Genomic DNA, 16,862 nt, shown 5'->3' with positions numbered 1-16,862 from the left:
TAGCTCTCTCTCCCAACAGCCTTCAAAGGCACCCCTTTGGGCTTCACTAGTGAGCCAAGAGAGGCCTGTGGGAGGTTTGGAACAATGTTTAGAGAGGCCTGTGATCAGGGGTGTGGAAGGATAAATTAGAGAGCACCCACGCCAGGACATGTATGCAGCCTTTGCCCACCACCCAGCCTCACTTCTGTCCCCCTCCTTCCCCTCCCTCCTTTTTGTCCTCCCCGTTCCTTGAGCACTGCCTCACCCTGCTGTCCTAGCTGCTGCCATCCCTCCCCTGGAAAACCAGTGAGGAATCTAAAGAAAGGTGAAGGAGACGCTTTCAGGGAGCCTGTTTTTATTCTCCAGGGATTATGTGTATATCTCAAAACTCCACAGTAAAAGAAACACACAGTCCATTTAGAAAATGGGCAGAAGACATGAACAGACATTTCAGATGGCAAATAAGAAAATGAAAAGATGTTCAACATCATTAGACATTAGGGAAAGGCAATTTGAAACCACAGCAACATATGACCACGTACCTAGTAGAATAGCTGAAATTAGAAAAAATTATGACAACACCAAATGCTGGCCAGGAAATGTGGGAAACCTCTATCTTCCATACATTGCTGGTGGGAATGTAAAATGGACAAAGCTGGGGTCCCCCAGGTGTCCAGGCTGAGGGGTCCAGATGCCTCATCAGAATTCTCAGACAGAAGAGCTGGAGGCTTTTCTTTTTCTTGGCTTATCTGTAGCTCTTGGGTAAACGAACATTGCTGTTCAAAAGGAGGGAAACAGTTAAAATCAAAATCTTTTCTTCCACAGAAAAGAAACCCAAGGAATATAACCCATCTTTCACAAGCAAAGACAACCACAAAAAGTGAGCAGAAAAGCCAATGCCAAAAGGCAATTTTCTAAACCTATAGTACCTTTTCTTTTCTAGCTGGAGTTTCTCACTTGTTTTTTCTTTCAATGAAGCTAACCACCAACATTTCTCCTAAAGAAATGGATATAAAAATAGTTTGATGAGTTTAAAGTGGGAAGTGCTGGTTCCAGGGAGATCTCTGGATATTGCTATCCCCAGTTCTCAGAGCATAAACCCTGAGCTACAAATGTCAGGGAAAAGGCATGGAGCCCAGTGAGCCAAGAGGGGCCAGGGGGGAGCTTGGGACAGTGTTTACTAGAGGCCTGTTGTCATCAGGGGAGTGGATGGATAGATTAGAGAAAACTCACACCAGGGACTCTTATGCAGCCATTAAAGAAAGAAAGAGCCACATCATCTGACTTGGAGGGATGTCCTTGGGTATCACTGAATCATTAAGATGCAAATTATATAAATGTCTAACCAGGTGTCATGCTGTATACCTGAAACTAATGTAAAATAATACTGAATGTCAATTGTAATTGAGAAAAAAAAGTTAGGGGCCTGGAAAGAAAATGACATTAGGATGTAAAGAAATGTATATAATTGGACTCCAAATGTGTATGTTTGTATGTGGTTGTGTAATAGGGTTGTCAGACAAAATACAGGATGTCGTTAAATGTTAATTTCAGAGAAACAAAGAATTTCTTTTTAGTATAAGTATGTCCCATGAAATTACTTTATAGTTATTTTTGTCCCAAGTAGTGTATTTTTATTTGCTACATCTGGCAACCCTATTATATAGGGACAGAGGAAAGTATGGAAAGAAACAACAATTTGTGGGAGGCAACAGAATATAGCACTAATAACACCCCCAGCAAGTATGAAATCCACCCATTTTTGTAAAATTGTATGCTTACGTGCATACATAGGTGCATAAAGAAGTTAGAGAAGATTTAGGTCCACTTTTTTGTAAGGAGAATGCGTAATGTATTAAGTAAAAAAGGCAAATGGTAGAGTGATGAGTACAGGAAGATACTATACGGGGAAAAGAAAGAATTCAAACCCTGTGTAGGCTTGTTCCGGTTTTTGTGAGCAAAGGTAAAGCTTTGAAAGGACACCCACCAGGTTGTGGAATCTCAGGGATGGGACTGGGGAGGAGTTGGGATGAGAATGGAGAGGATTAGCATGGTCTTTGTATTTCTTTGTATGGTATTATGTCAACTGGTTACAACAAAAGCTAGTACTTTTGTATTTTGAACAACAACTAATGAAAGCTTTTAATGTTTTTAGTGAGGCATTCAGTCTGGAGCTTAAGAGCATAAACTATATACTTTGGCACTATATACACGTGGATGCCAGCCTGGATTCTGCTCCTCTGTAATTGTATAATCCTGGGGGAGCTACTCCACCTTTCTGACTATATTTTATCTGTGAAATAGGGATACAATACCTGCCTGTTGTTTATAATGAAGATTAACAATTTGTAAAGAGCTTTGCATTGTAACTAGCATATAATGGTTAACTACCTCTACTGCTAATTCTTATTATTACTAGAAAATAATCTAGGCTATAAAAATCAGGCTAGTGAGGCTACAAATCCTGATCCACTGGAAGTAAATGTTGACCTGGCTGGAGGCAAGACACCAACCGACTTAGGATCTTGACCGAGGCTCTGATGTCTGTCCTCAGTTGCCTTATCTCCAACATGAGAGAGCTAGGCTGGATGCTCTCTGTTTCCTTCATTTAACTCAACAGTTTTGGAGCACTTGCGGTGGTTAGCCCCTGGGCCAGGAACTGGAGGCACAGAGATGAAAGATCTGGCCCTACCTTCAAAGGTGGCCCAGGGTCTGGGAGATTATGCAAATAAACCAGGTGGTAAATGCTATGAGAGAGTGAATGTGGGCACACAGAGACGGGGGAGATAGAGAAAGGCCTTTCCGATGGCAGTGTCTGTGAACATCCTGCAGGGCTTGGATTTCTCTAAACTCTATCCAGATGGTTCACAGCCAGGTAAGGAGAGAACAGAGGCTGGGTACCTGATGTTGGTTCAGGGTCGGCAGGGGAAGTAGAATACCACACTGAGAACATCTCCTCAGAACGTCATAGGCGGCCTCGTCTTCTGTAGGCGAGGTGAACCAGCGCGCGTGCTCAGACTTCCAAGGTAGATGCTTGGTTTCGTTTGTGCCACTTGGTGCTTGCTTTGTTGAATTTTCAGAAAGATGAGGCAATCTGTTTATATTTTTCATCTTTGGGCGGACATCTTTTTCTGCTGTGGAAGTTTGAGCTTCAGCAGCCTGACTTGGAGGGATGTCCTTGGGTATCACTGAATCATTAAGATGCAAATTATATAAATGTCTAACCAGGTGTCATGCTGTATACCTGAAACTAATGTAAAATAATACTGAATGTCAATTGTAATTGAGAAAAAAAAGTTAGGGGCCTGGAAAGAAAATGACATTAGGATGTAAAGAAATGAATATAATTGGACTCCAAATGTGTATGTTTGTATGTGGTTGTGTAATAGGGTTGCCAGATAAAATACAGGATGTCGTTAAATGTTAATTTCAGAGAAACAAAGAATTTTTTTTTAGTATAAGTATGTCCCATGAAGTTACTTTATAGTTATTTTTGTCCCAAGTAATGTATTTTTATTTGCTACATCTGGCAACCCTATTATATAGGGACAGAGGAAAGTATGGAAAGAAACAACAATTTGTGGGAGGCAACAGAATATAGCACTAATAACACCCCCAGCAAGTATGAAATCCACCCATTTTTGTAAAATTGTATGCTTACGTGCATACATAGGTGCATAAAGAAGTTAGAGAAGATTTAGGTCCACTGTTTTGTAAGGAGAATGCGTAATGTATTAAGTAAAAAAGGCAAATGGTAGAGTGATGAGTACAGGAAGATACTATATGGGGAAAAGAAAGAATTCAAACCCTGTGTAGGCTTGTTCCGGTTTTTGTGAGCAAAGGTAAAGCTTTGAAAGGACACCCACCAGGTTGTGGAATCTCAGGGATGGGACTGGGGAGGAGTTGGGATGAGAATGGAGAGGATTAGCATGGTCTCTGTATTTCTTTGTATGGTATTATGTCGACTGGTTACAACAAAAGCTAGTACTTTTGTATTTTGAACAACTAATGAAAGCTTTTAATGTTTTTAGTGAGGCATTCAGTCTGGAGCTTAAGAGCATAAACTATATACTTTGGCACTATATACACGTGGATGCCAGCCTGGATTCTGCTCCTCTGTAATTGTATAATCCTGGGGGAGCTACTCCACCTTTCTGACTATATTTTATCTGTGAAATAGGGATACAATACCTGCCTGTTGTTTATAATGAAGATTAACAATTTGTAAAGCGCTTTGCATTGTAACTAGCATATAATGGTTAACTACCTCTACTGCTAATTCTTATTATTACTAGAAAATAATCTAGGCTATAAAAATCAGGCTAGTGAGGCTACAAATCCTGATCCACTGGAAGTAAATGTTGACCTGGCTGGAGGCAAGACACCAACCGACTTAGGATCTTGACCGAGGCTCTGATGTCTGTGCTCAGTTGCCTTATCTCCAACATGAGAGAGCTAGGCTGGATGCTCTCTGTTTCCTTCATTTAACTCAACAGTTTTGGAGCACTTGCGGTGGTTAGCCCCTGGGCCAGGAACTGGAGGCACAGAGATGAAAGATCTGGCCCTACCTTCAAAGGTGGCCCAGGGTCTGGGAGATTATGCAAATAAACCAGGTGGTAAATGCTATGAGAGAGTGAATGTGGGCACACAGAGACGGGGGAGATAGAGAAAGGCCTTTCCGATGGCAGTGTCTGTGAACATCCTGCAGGGCTTGGATTTCTCTAAACTCTATCCAGATGGTTCACAGCCAGGTAAGGAGAGAACAGAGGCTGGGTACCTGATGTTGGTTCAGGGTCGGCAGGGGAAGTAGAATACCACACTGAGAACATCTCCTCAGAACGTCATAGGCGGCCTCGTCTTCTGTAGGCGAGGTGAACCAGCGCGCGTGCTCAGACTTCCAAGGTAGATGCTTGGTTTCGTTTGTGCCACTTGGTGCTTGCTTTGTTGAATTTTCAGAAAGATGAGGCAATCTGTTTATATTTTTCATCTTTGGGCGGACATCTTTTTCTGCTGTGGAAGTTTGAGCTTCAGCAGCCTGACTTGGAGGGGATGGAGAAGAAACTCCCGGCTTTCCAATTGGAAAATATTTTGCAGATTCTGAGTTTGCACGACATTTATCCTGCAATTGTGAGTAATATATCAAATTTTAAAAAAGACTTTGACTTTAATGGTTGGACAGTACAATAGATTAGATAACTTGAAACCGTTCCACTACAGACATTTAGATATGCTGGATAAAATAGGACAAAAATTCATTTAAGTTGATAGCTGACTTTGTAAGAAAGAAAGAAAGCTCTGTGTTCCAGGAATGAAGACCTGACCTGGTAAGCACATGAGCTGACACTTTGGGAGGAGATGTGGGGGTCAGTCCTGCAATTAAGGGCTTGGATGAGAGAAAAATCCCATCCACATAAGGTGGGGAATTGGAAGTAAGACTCTTTCCATGAGGAATCTCGAAGGCTAAACTATGGTGTCTAACAGAAAAGAATCAGCTAATTGGAAAAGAAAAGTGGTAAGGGAGTGTGGGGAAGAAAAACTGGTGCTCCTGGAAACTCAAAATCATAGGCCCATGACCATTGTTGTATTTGGACTTAGATTTACATTAGCCTCATGGCCTGGGAATACCCAAGCAGAAGAATTAACGTAAACATTGGAAAATATGGCAGAGCAATTACAAAATCCCTCTGCAAGGTATATAGCTTCAAATTAGGTCATACAGGATTTTCACGGGTAGTATCCCACCAAATAGAAACTCACAATTCCAACTTACAAATACACAAAGAAGCACTCTACTTTCAGAGTAATAGACACAACCAATAGCAGGATTAGTCTCCAAGAAGTTCAGATAACAGAACTATAGGATAGGGACTGTAAAATAAATTAATTAAAAATGACTAAAACAAGATAAAAGAATAAGATCCTATGAGAAAAAGAGTAGGCAAATTGGAATGAGATTAAATAGAACTAGACATGAAAAATACAGACATTGAACCTCAATGGATGTGCTAAAAACAGCAGATTAAACGTGGCCAAGAAAGAATGAACTTGAAGATAGATTTAAGGAAATTATCCAGAATATGGGAGAGAGAAATAGAAAATATGAAAGAAGACATGAATGAGAAGGCCTAATATATGTCTGTTATGTTCCACAGAAAGAGTTGGAAGAACATAGAAGGGTTAGGTAATATTGAGGATCCACAGAGCTTAGAGCTGAGACCTTCTCAACTGATTAAGAACATAAACATTTGTGACAACATGGATGGATCTTGAGAGAGTAATGCTGAGCGAAACAAGTCAGACAGAAAAAGCAGAGAACCATGCGATTTCACTGATATGTGGTATATAAACCAAAAACAACAAAAGAACAAGACAAACAAATGAGAAACAGAAACTCATAGACACAGACAATAGTTTAGTGGTTGCCAGAGGGTAAGGGGGGTGGGGGGTGGGGGGTGGGAGATGAGGGTAAGGGGGATCAAATATATGGTGATGGAAGGAGAACTGACTCTGGGTGATGAACACACAATGGGATTTATAGATGATGTAATACAGAATTGTACACCTGAAATCTATGTAAAATTTTACTAACAATTGTCACCCCAATAAATTTAATAAAATAAAATTAAAAAAGAAAAAGAAAAAAGAATTAAGCATTAAAAAAAAAAAAAAAAAAAGAACATAAATCTTTAGATTCAGGTAGGAGAAATCCTGAGGAAGAGAGAAAAAAAGTAAACACATTTGAGCACATCATTCTGAGCAGTATGAGTGAAAACAAACCCTTAGATACATTGTGGTGAAACCACAGAAGATAAAAGGCAAAGAGGATGTTGAAATCATCCAAAGAAAAAGATTATCTACAAAGAAATGACAGTTGCACAGAAAGCAGACAATTACATGGAGGTGAGAAGAGGGTAGAATAATGTTCAAAATGCTAAGCGAAAATAACTGTTAACCTAGAATTTGATATCCAACTAAACTACCATTCAAGAATGAAGAAAAAAGAACTACATGTTTGGGCAACTAAAGATTTACTATGCATAGATTCTTGCAGAGGAACTAAGAAATGTATTGCAGAAAGAGAGAAATCTCCCCTAGAAGGAAAGCTTGGGATTCAAGAAAGAATGTGAGCAAACAAAAAGGTAAACATGAGATTATATCCAAACAGGCATAAATTATCTAAAACAACAACAATAAAAGTGACTAAAGAAGGGTAGTATGAAAATAAGGTGGAATTAAATGATTCTGGCAGCATTTACATATAAGGTGGGAGTAGAGGATCAGAGTTAACATGTTCTCAAATCCATATATTGTTTGTAAAAAGGGTAGAGAATATGATTAATTTTAGACTTTATGAAGTCAAGTATTCATATTAAAATGTTAAGGGTAACTGCAAAAATGAGAGAAATAGAATGCAAAATCTCAAATCAGGAGAAAAGAAGAAAGAAAATGAAGAAAATTTGTTCAATCCAATAGAAGGCGAGAAGAGAAAGCAGCAGCAGCGGCAATGAACAAGCATGGTAAATGGAAGGCCCACAAAAGATAGTAGAAAGAATTATCATCAATATTGTTGAGCATGATACTGGCATTGTAGTTAAGTAAGGAAACGACTGTATTTTTAAGATATATGTTAAAGAATGATGGATGAAATGACAGGATATATTGGATCTGCTTTAAAATAATTAGAAAAAAACAAAAAAGAAAAGAAAAAAAGGATAGATGAAGCAAATGTTGAAAACTTTTGATTATTGATATATCTGGGTGATGACTGCATAGGGGTTTATTATATTTGTTCCCTACATTTGCATTTGTTTGAAAATTTTTGTAATACCATTTAAATAATTAAAATGGTAGAGTCTATAGCCATCCAAGCTATCATTTTCAGACATATAAGTAAGGCCTAAAAAAGTTGGCCTCCCATGCTTTAGTTCTCAAACTATTCAAGGATATACTCTACCAAAGAAGTAAACCAAGAAAGAAAAAGACCTGAACCTAAAATTTGGCGAACAACTCCTACACTGGAGAGAGTGGAAGAAATTCTCAGAATGACAGCTACTCATCAGGACCGGGGAGCCACATGCCCCCAAAATGAATTGAGTAGAATACCTGATGTGTTTGATTGTATTGAGAGGGAAATTTTCAGATGTGGTAGAAAGTTTTTAGGGATGATTTAGTGACAGGTACCTAGGAAGTGAAGCAAATGAAAAATCAAAGCAATTATTAACTCCAGGGAAAACAAAAAGTTGTAGAAGAAAGCAAATGTAATCAATTATAGTGTGGCATAGCCATTTATAATATTTATATGTTCATAATAATATAAAATTGATTATTAATTTAACCAGAATGGGTGATATCCATAAATTGGGAGGATGGAGAGAAGAAACTTGGAGATATGTATAGGCTAGATGGTGTAATAAAGTGCAATCTATATCCTTAAATCCTTATGAATAGATAATATCTAAAACTGAAAAAAAGGAATAGCAGTATGAGAACTATGGAACTAAATACCAGAAGAAATAGCTAAAAGAGTTAGAAAGTAGAGTATTTGTGACTTGGGAGCAATTAGCAAGAAGGGGAGCGGTGGAGCTTGTATTTTAACTGGGGTGGTAGGAGACAATTAACGAGGACTATAATAAAGAAGTAAATTAGATAATATATTAGAAGTTGATAAATGATATGGAAACAAAAACAGCAGAGAAAGGTAAAGGGGGATGGGAAGGGGGTTACAATTTTAAATAGGTGGCTTATAAAACATTCAAGTGAAGATGGGGAGTAGGCAGTGATACATAATTCTGCAGTTTGGGAGAAAGTCTGGAATGGGACATAGATTTGGGAGTGTCTGCCTACATAAGGCATTTTTAAAAATCATGAGATCTGATGAAATTATTGAGGCAGTGAGTACAGGTGAAGAAGAATACAGAGACTGAAGTCTTTGTCCTCCTTTCCCCGCTCCCCCCAATTAAAAGGTTTGGGAGCAAGAGGAGGAGAGACTAGCGAGGTAATTGAAAACCAGGAAAGTATGCCATTCTGGAAACCAAGAAAGAGGTAAATTAAAGAAGTGAATTGAACAGTGAATTGAAGAAGAGAGTATGATGAACAGTGTTCTCATAAATTGGGGACTGAGAACCATTGGATTTAGCAATGTGAAGGTCATTAACGATTTTGACCAGAGCAGTTTTGGGGTGGGGTGGGGGTGGGGGACAGGCACAAAAGCCAGATTGGAGTGCGTGTAAGAATGGGTGGAGAAGAAATGGAGACAGTGACTACAGACAACTTGTTCAAACATTTTACTACAAAAGGGAACAAAGAAAGAAGTTGGCAGCTGGCAGGAAATGAGATCAAGAGAAGTATTTTTTGTTCTCCTGTTTTTGGGTCATGTTAATATAAAGTGAAAGAGTGGGAACCATAAAACCACCCAGTGTAAAATAATTTCAGTCTTTACTTTGCAGAGAGAGAGAGAGAGAGAGAGAGAGAGAGAGAGAGAGAATGCTTTCCATGCAGGGCCAAGGATTGCACTATAAGTATTTGTTAATAGTACACTTTAAAAACTTGGTATCATAACAAATGTTAGAACATACTGGAGTGAACAGTTTGATACTCTGTTGTTTGATACTCTGTTGCTGCCGACATGTGCAGTTCATTCCACCTCTCCCTGTTGTAGGAGAGAGAGGGCGAGTTGCTGGAGCAATGGCCTTATGTAGGCCAGGAAGAGGGGATGTAGTGACCAGCCAGCATTAGGAACATAGAAAGCTCCTCTATGGTTAACAGGAGGGAAGGCAGAGTGTGTGTGGATGCTTTTACACAGATGCATGTGGTGGTGAGGGGTCATGGATGTCTCTTCTCAGGAAGGGGTAAACACATCATCCCCATTTTCCTCAAAAGAAGAAAGAGGCTCAGGGAAACTACACAGCCGATAAGTGACAGAGCAGAACTAAAATTCAGGGTTTCTGACCACAAATCCAGTTCCATGTTTATTAGAGATGCAAGTCAGTGTGTAGGTGTCCAGTCTGGACAGTCTGAAGGCGAGTAGTCAACTCCACTCTTGTTTTAATGCTCACCAAGTATCGTCTGATTCAAAGGAAAGACATGGACCACTTATATAACAGAACAAGCATCCGTATTAAGCAAAACGCATGCACAGCTTTCAATGTGCAGCTAAGGTTGAGAATCACTGGGCTGGGTTCCGTGCGTCTCAAACTTGAAACACTAGGGATGTTGGGAAACTGCATACTCTGATTTAGCATTTCTAGGGGGAGGGCCTGAGATTCATTTCTAACAAGCTCCCAGGTGACACTGATGCTGCTGGTCCACAGACCGCATCTCAAAAAGCAAGGAGCTGAAAGGTGGAAATGACCCGAAGGTCTATCCCTAGACAAATAGACAAAGGGTAGTGTGACCATAAAGACCATAAAAGGACGAAGCTGTGACACATGCTGCAACATGGAGGCACCTTGAAAACTTTATGCTACGAGCAAGAAGCCAATCACATAAGACCACATGTCATATAATCCCCTCTATGTGAAATGTCCAGAATAGGCAAATCCACAGAGACAGAAAGATTAATGGTTGCTAGGGACGGCAGAGAGTGAGGAGTAAGGAGTGATTGCTTAATGGTACCTGGTGAAAATGTTCTAGAACTAGATAGAAGGGATGGCGTACAACATTGTGAATGTACTACATGTGCCTAATGATATATTGTTATGTGTATTTTACCACAATAAACAAAAAAGATCTAGATCATCCTAGGGTTTCTTTAGTGCGGAGAGTCCCAGCTCTCTGAATTGAAGGCTTAAGAAAGGGTGAACAGCTCTCTGCTCAAGGCGAAGGAGATGAGCTCCTTGGAGAGAAGCCTTGGTAAGTTTCTCCAGAGAGAAAGTGCTTCATCCTGCAAAGAAGAGGAGTGACTTGGCACAGCTCATGCACCAAAAGGTGCGTAGAGGGATGGAGGGAAGAGTCTGTGAGTGTTCCCAGGCAAAATCAATCAATCAATTACATCATTACACCTCTACAGAGTCCCCTTTGGTACCCAGCCCTGAGGTCAGCTTCAATGTGGGAGGATGGAGAAAGTCTTTCACTTTTGCAAAGGAGCTCACAGTCTAATGGACAAGACTCCCACAGGGGACAGAAAATTATAAGGCAGGTCCTATTGAGGACCAAGTGGCAGTGTCCAGGCCCTGAAGGCTGAAGATGTTTAGAGGTGACCAAGGACAGCTGGACTGGTAGGTCAGCGAGGCTCCTTGAAGGGCTGGCACAAGTTGGAGACCAATTACGTATGATAAATTAGCCTAAAGTAATTCACAACATCCCATTTTGAGCAAAGCAAAAATAAATAAGAGACTCTCTAATACCCATGTGATGTAAAATCGGACCCAGAATCTATCTTGCCTACCATGCTTTTTGTAATACGAACATGCTATGAGCACCATTAGAAAATGACGAATTGCTACTCACCCTGTGGTGTAAATACTTATTTCCTGGGATCATTTGGTGGCAATAATGACAGTAGGTACTGGTCTCAGGAGCTGAAATTTTCTTCCCTGAATAAACACAGAAACACCACCACAAATGATTGGCCTTGACAAGTTAGCCTAGCTGTCCCACAACTGTGTACATGGCCTGTAGTCATAACTATGAACTGTCCTGGGCTGGCTTGGCCATGAGTGTCCTGTACTGCCACTGTCCTCAGCCACACAGGCTACCCTTGGCCGAATCACCCACATCACTTCCTTTATGGCCACAGAGTTTCACACAGGGAAGCACATGACCCGAATGAAGACATATTTTCCTGGAACAGGACTGGTTTCCAAGGAGACGAAGGGAACCATTACCACGGATGCCAATCCAGTCCCACCTGACTGTTCTTTCACTTGAACAATTTCTGAGCTCCGGGATCAAATTAGGTGTTGTTGTACATATCGTTGTTGATTGTGTTGTGCTGTGTTGTCTTGTTGAAGTTGTGTTCTATTGGTGAAGCTGTGTGGGTTGTGTTAAAGCCCAGCCATGCTGGAATGAAGGAAATGTACACAAACGTCAAGCATTCCAGGTTTTCCTTTGCCAGTGTTGACCTTGGGTGGATTGTTTACCAGGAGAGATTCACTGTCCAAGAGGTTTTAGGCTCTCCATGTGTTACCACGTTACTAAAACCACCAGTGAAGTCAACAGAAGATCTGTCACGTTGATGGCTTGTCTTCTGTTAGAACACCTCATAAAGAGGTAGCTGGGTCCAGAGAACACGAAATGGTATCAGGGAGCCACCACTTTGGCCCAAAGATCAGGAGCTACAGCTCATTTTCTTTGGTCCACTGCTGCTGGTGGAAAAGCTCCAGATTTGGTGTCGGGAAACTCGGGTGTCCAGCTTTATTTCCTCCTCTCGCAAGCCCCTGCTCCATGCTGTATATGGGTTTCTCGTGTGTAAGAGGATGCAGGTGGATCTCTGCCAGGCTAGGATCATGCTGGAGGAGTTCCAAGGAAGCCTCCTATTTGGCAGGGCCCCCATTGCCTCTGCACCCATCTGCGTGGCTTTCAGGACCCCACCCCCTGCCTCTCAGTCTCCCTGGGCCAGTCCTTTGAAGCTCACGGCAGACACACAAGAAGGCCAATCGAGTACGCAGTCTAGAACCACAATAACCGGGTGAATTAGAGACCTCTGTACCTGTCATATACACATGCCATGTCCTGTAGAGCACCTGCCTACATTCCCTGCATCCCATCCAGAGAGGCTCCCTTTCCTGGAAGCTTCCCTTTCCCTCCCAGCCTGCACTGCTCACCTCTCCCGAGCTGGGCCTGCTCACTCTGACACTCATCTCTGTGCTGGGCCCGCAGTTGGCACACGATGAGCTGGCCACAGTCCGGGCAGGGCTCTGTCCGGTTGCCACAGTGGTGCTCGTGGATCTCCAGCTTGCTGAGACGCACGGCTGCCTCACAGAACTTACACTCAACAGGGCGCTCCTGGCATTCCTTGGTCTGCAGGGAGGCAGGCAGGGTGGGCATGGTCTCGGGCCTGCAGCCACTGCGGCCGGGTTGGGGATACGAGCTTATTTTCTTGGGGGATTAAAGCCAATAAGAAAGCAGATGGGAAGGGCCAGAATAGGGACTGTCGTGGGCCCATGGCCCACGGCAAGCACTTCTGACCAGCACCTGGAGGACAGGAGGCTGTGTGTCCCTATGGCCAGCTAGTTCTCCATTGCTCGCCAAGCCTACTTGGGTGAGGAGAGAGGTCAGGTGCAAGTCTTTATTATTGGCTGCTCTTTCCCCTCCCGCTCCTCCCAGGTTGGCTGCTTGGCTGTAAAGGGTGAATCACACTTGACTCTCACCTCATGAAACTCCAGCAAGTGCTTCTGCATGCTCTGTTGGCACATCGCACACCCGACCTAAACACAGAGAGAGAAACGCGGGTCCCACCCAGCACGTGCAGCCTTCCTCCATGTCTGCCTTGGCTCAGGTGTTGCAGGATTGGGTTTGTGAGCTCCTAGGGGCCAGGGACGGTTACCTCAGTCTCCCTGTGGCACCAGCCCCGTGTTCAAAAAGTGTTTGTGGTACCCGCTGAGTTGAAATGGATGTCTGAGTTTGACGATCTCCAGAAAGATAGACAAGCGGTCCCAGGAGGGATTGACATGAAAGAGCAGGTGAGAAAAGTCAGACTTGGACTGACCTTGGCTGTGACTGCCTTCTAGAGCTTTCATTTCCCGCTTTCCCTCTTTACAAATCTCAAAAGAACATTCAGCCTTCCCTGCAACCGGGACCCCTTGCCTCTGCCAAACCCATGAGCCTGTAGGGAAAGGGTTGGGAATGGGAAAACCGAGGGTAGACTCAGTTTAGTGTGAGAAAGGCAGAATTACTATGCCCACTTCATAGAGGCGGGCCGACGCATGCCAGGGCTAAATGACTTGCCCACGGCAGCCAAGCCGCTGCTGCAGCAAGGACCGGACTCTGCCTTGACGCCCAGGGCTCCCACTTCCGTCCTTCCTTCGGCCTCCTCACCTGCTGGTGCCCGTTCTTGCGGTGCTCGTCCATCTGCGCCTGTGAGACGGGTTCCTTGCACTCTGGACAGAGCGCCAGGAACAGCACGCAGTGGGCTTCATGGAGGTTCAAATGGGCAGTGGCCACACTTCTTTTGCTGCAGGATCAAGGGGGGAGAAAAACAGGTTTATTTCATGGTATAAAACATGGAGCCATATTTCACACCCAGGGCAGCTGGGTTAAGATCTTTCAGGCCTCAAGCCCTGAAAATATGATGTTGACGCCACCTGTCTTCCTTCCCCATGTTGGTCTCAAGTCAGAAATGCAAAATCATAAAATAAGTGTAAGCATGCTCTACAAAGTTATCATATTGCCCGGGCTAGTCGGGGTGGGCGAGAAGGAGCAGGAGGGAGTGATTACAAAGGGGCATTAGGAAACTTTTGGGGGTGCTGGATAGTTTCATGATCTTGATTGTGGTGATGGTTTCATGGGTATATACATATGTCAAATGGTGCTCTTTAAAAATGGTGCTCTTTAAAAATGTACCATAAATGCAACTTATGTCAATTATACCTCGGTAAAGCTGTTTAAAACATGGAATAGCAAATATCAAATTCTCTCCAATATTTTGTCTTGTTTTCAAGTGTTCCCCTGCTTGGCCCACAGCCCGTGGGGACTCCAGCCCTGGCACGCCCACACTTCCTGCAAGGGCAGTGCCAACTTTCAGAATCTCCACATTTCGGCGAGTGAGAGTCCATCTGCCTACTCCCTGCCTCCAGGCTCACCTGTGCAACCCCCAGAGAGGCCCCGAGTCCCTTCTTGGAGACCCCAGAGAACACAAGCTTCTAAACCTCTCAGTTTCTGGGCAGCGTGCTTCTTAACACTCCTTATCACCAAGAAATGCCTCCTTTCATTTCAATCAGCTCTTGCTTGTGGCAGCTTGGGAGAAAGGAAACTCAGAGTTTGTAGCCCTCAAGGCCCCAATGATGATGAGAGCCAGGTGGCATCAAGGCTGCTCCGCTCTCCCTTCCTCTATTGTTGCCCCTCTCTTTGCCTTGTCCTCTCAGCTGTTCCTCCTGAGCTGGTTCATACACCCAAGAGCCAGGAGGACCTGGCTGGAGCAAAGCTCTCTGGGAAGGAAGCCCCCTGGTTCCTGCTACAGGTAGGGAGCTTCGACAGTGAGGCCCTTCAAATGAGCCACGTCCCCCTGAGTTAGGGGTGTGGGCCTGGACTCCGGCTCGGTCCCCCTTACCCCGCCCCACGTCTCCTTCTTAAGGTGAGTGGGGAATGGTCCCAGATTGGTGTGAAGACCATTTGATCAGAACCCCAAATTAGGACCTGAAGTCTGACAAATATGGGTAGCCCATGCACAATTAACTTGGCTATTAGGTTTCAGGACTGTCCTCGAAAAGTCTAGACTCTGAGGGGGAGGATGGGAGAGCAGGGTTCAGTAACGCTGCCCACTTCTCATCTCCTCATCTCAGAGATCTCCTGAGTTTAAGCCTTTCTTCCCTATGGCCCCACAGTACCCACACTGTCCCTCCCGGTCATATTTATGCCAGGACCCTTCCTCATGTCAGAAATAGCCACATCCTGTCTGCCCCTCTCCCTAGGCAGGTAGCTGCCAGAGAAGCAATCCCTTACCAGTTCCTGCACACTTCCAACGCTCCCTCCATGCTCTGGTCTCCAGAGTCTTCCTGTTGAGTTTCTGTTCTTGCAGAAACAAAACTGAAAGTGTTACAGCAGCCCGGCCCACAGCTCCAGGGAGGGAGGGGCTTGCCAGAATTCTCAGCCCAGGGCTGCTCCAAGGTTCCTGTGCCTGGACACTCCCAGGAAGCCCCCCTGCAGTGTGGTCAGCCCAGCCTGCCCCTGCTGCCTCCCGCGGCCTGTGCTGTCATCCCTGTGGCTGTCCCAGCTGTTTCTATGACCCAAGGTGGGGAGGCAGAGGCCAGGTGGGCAGCAGCCCCTCCCCTCTCCCAGGTCGGCTTCACTGTACCTGGGTCTCTCCATGCCCTTCCCCAAAACACTGACCTTGCTCTCTCTCCTGCTCTTGTGGCTTGTCCTTCCTCTACAGGAAAGAGAGAGCTTGCAGTGTTAAACTTGAAGGCTGCTGCCTGAGAGCAGCTCCTGGACTTCCTGCCCCTTACTCTAGTCATGGTTGGTGACGGCTTTGAAAACAGAGTCTGGGAGGAAGTGGGGATGCAGGGTGGTGTGTCCTGAGACTGCAGGCTTTGGGCCACGTCACTTAGCGGCTTGGTGACAGAGGACAGCTTCCTGTCTCCCTGAGTGTCTCTTTCTTGTAAATAATTAGAGCAAACACGTCTGTAACACTAACAAGGTGATAGGCTGTAATGCAGGGTCTCTGGTCCTGCTCTCAGGGGGTGGACACGGAATACGGTGAGGCCAAAAAGGGGCAACAAGGGAGCCATAGATAGGGGAGTCATACCACTATATTCCGATGGTGGCTGCTTGAGACACAAAAGCAAACATCTGCCAGTACCCCAATGAGGGGTCTCCCTGCTCCCCAGTCTCGCTGGCGGCCGGGTGAGACACAAGAAGTAGGATCAACACGACCCGCAATCCACGATCCGCTTGTTAATTCCACTTGCTAGCCGCAATCCACAGTTGCTAGTGTAGCTACGGCGTTATATTGGTGGCTAATGGCCAACTAGTTACAGCTGACGGCCATCTGATCATAGCTGATGGCCATCTGATCAGAGTTGATGGCCATCTACCCGAGCCAGCACCTTCCCATGTGATGTCGAGAGCCTGGAAACTGCCCTCTGTCGAGAGCCTGGAAACTGTCCCTACAGAGGCCAGTGAAAATGTTTCTCTTTTCATCGTCCCCGTCTTCAGATAAAGAAACCATGGCGTGATATAACTTGCACACTGCACAGCCAATAGGCAGCAGAATCAGGCTTTGCACC

At 44.1% G+C, this 16,862-nt stretch overlaps 1 protein-coding gene across 4 annotated transcripts; it reads right to left on the bottom strand.

Moving 5' to 3' along the window:
- Positions 1-317: 317 nt before the first annotated feature.
- On the bottom strand, positions 318-16,117 carry XAF1 (XIAP associated factor 1). 4 transcript variants are annotated; one of them, XM_074319802.1, is made up of 9 exons: positions 15,967-16,092; positions 15,580-15,648; positions 13,957-14,092; positions 13,290-13,346; positions 12,744-12,939; positions 11,428-11,513; positions 4,757-5,098; positions 909-976; positions 318-755 (listed from the first exon to the last, which is right to left on the bottom strand). In XM_074319802.1, exons 1-9 carry the CDS (start codon positions 16,089-16,091, stop codon positions 725-727), a joined length of 1,110 nt encoding a protein of 369 aa, XP_074175903.1. In that variant the 5' UTR covers position 16,092; the 3' UTR covers positions 318-724. The 4 variants fall into 4 exon arrangements, with proteins under 4 accessions (XP_074175903.1, XP_074175901.1, XP_074175902.1 ...); XM_074319799.1 differs by lacking the exons at positions 318-755; positions 909-976 and having other exon boundaries at positions 3,151-5,098; positions 12,744-12,943; positions 13,291-13,346; positions 15,967-16,097; XM_074319800.1 differs by lacking the exons at positions 318-755; positions 909-976; positions 15,580-15,648 and having other exon boundaries at positions 3,148-5,098; positions 12,744-12,943; positions 13,291-13,346; positions 15,967-16,117.
- Positions 16,118-16,862: the final 745 nt, after the last annotated feature.

The sequence above is a fragment of the Rhinolophus sinicus genome, linkage group LG15 (assembly GCF_036562045.2).
Source record: "Rhinolophus sinicus isolate RSC01 linkage group LG15, ASM3656204v1, whole genome shotgun sequence".
Taxonomy (NCBI): domain Eukaryota; kingdom Metazoa; phylum Chordata; class Mammalia; order Chiroptera; family Rhinolophidae; genus Rhinolophus; species Rhinolophus sinicus.
Note: the sequence above shows the minus strand (reverse complement) of the source record. Positions and strands in the feature narration are given on the sequence as shown.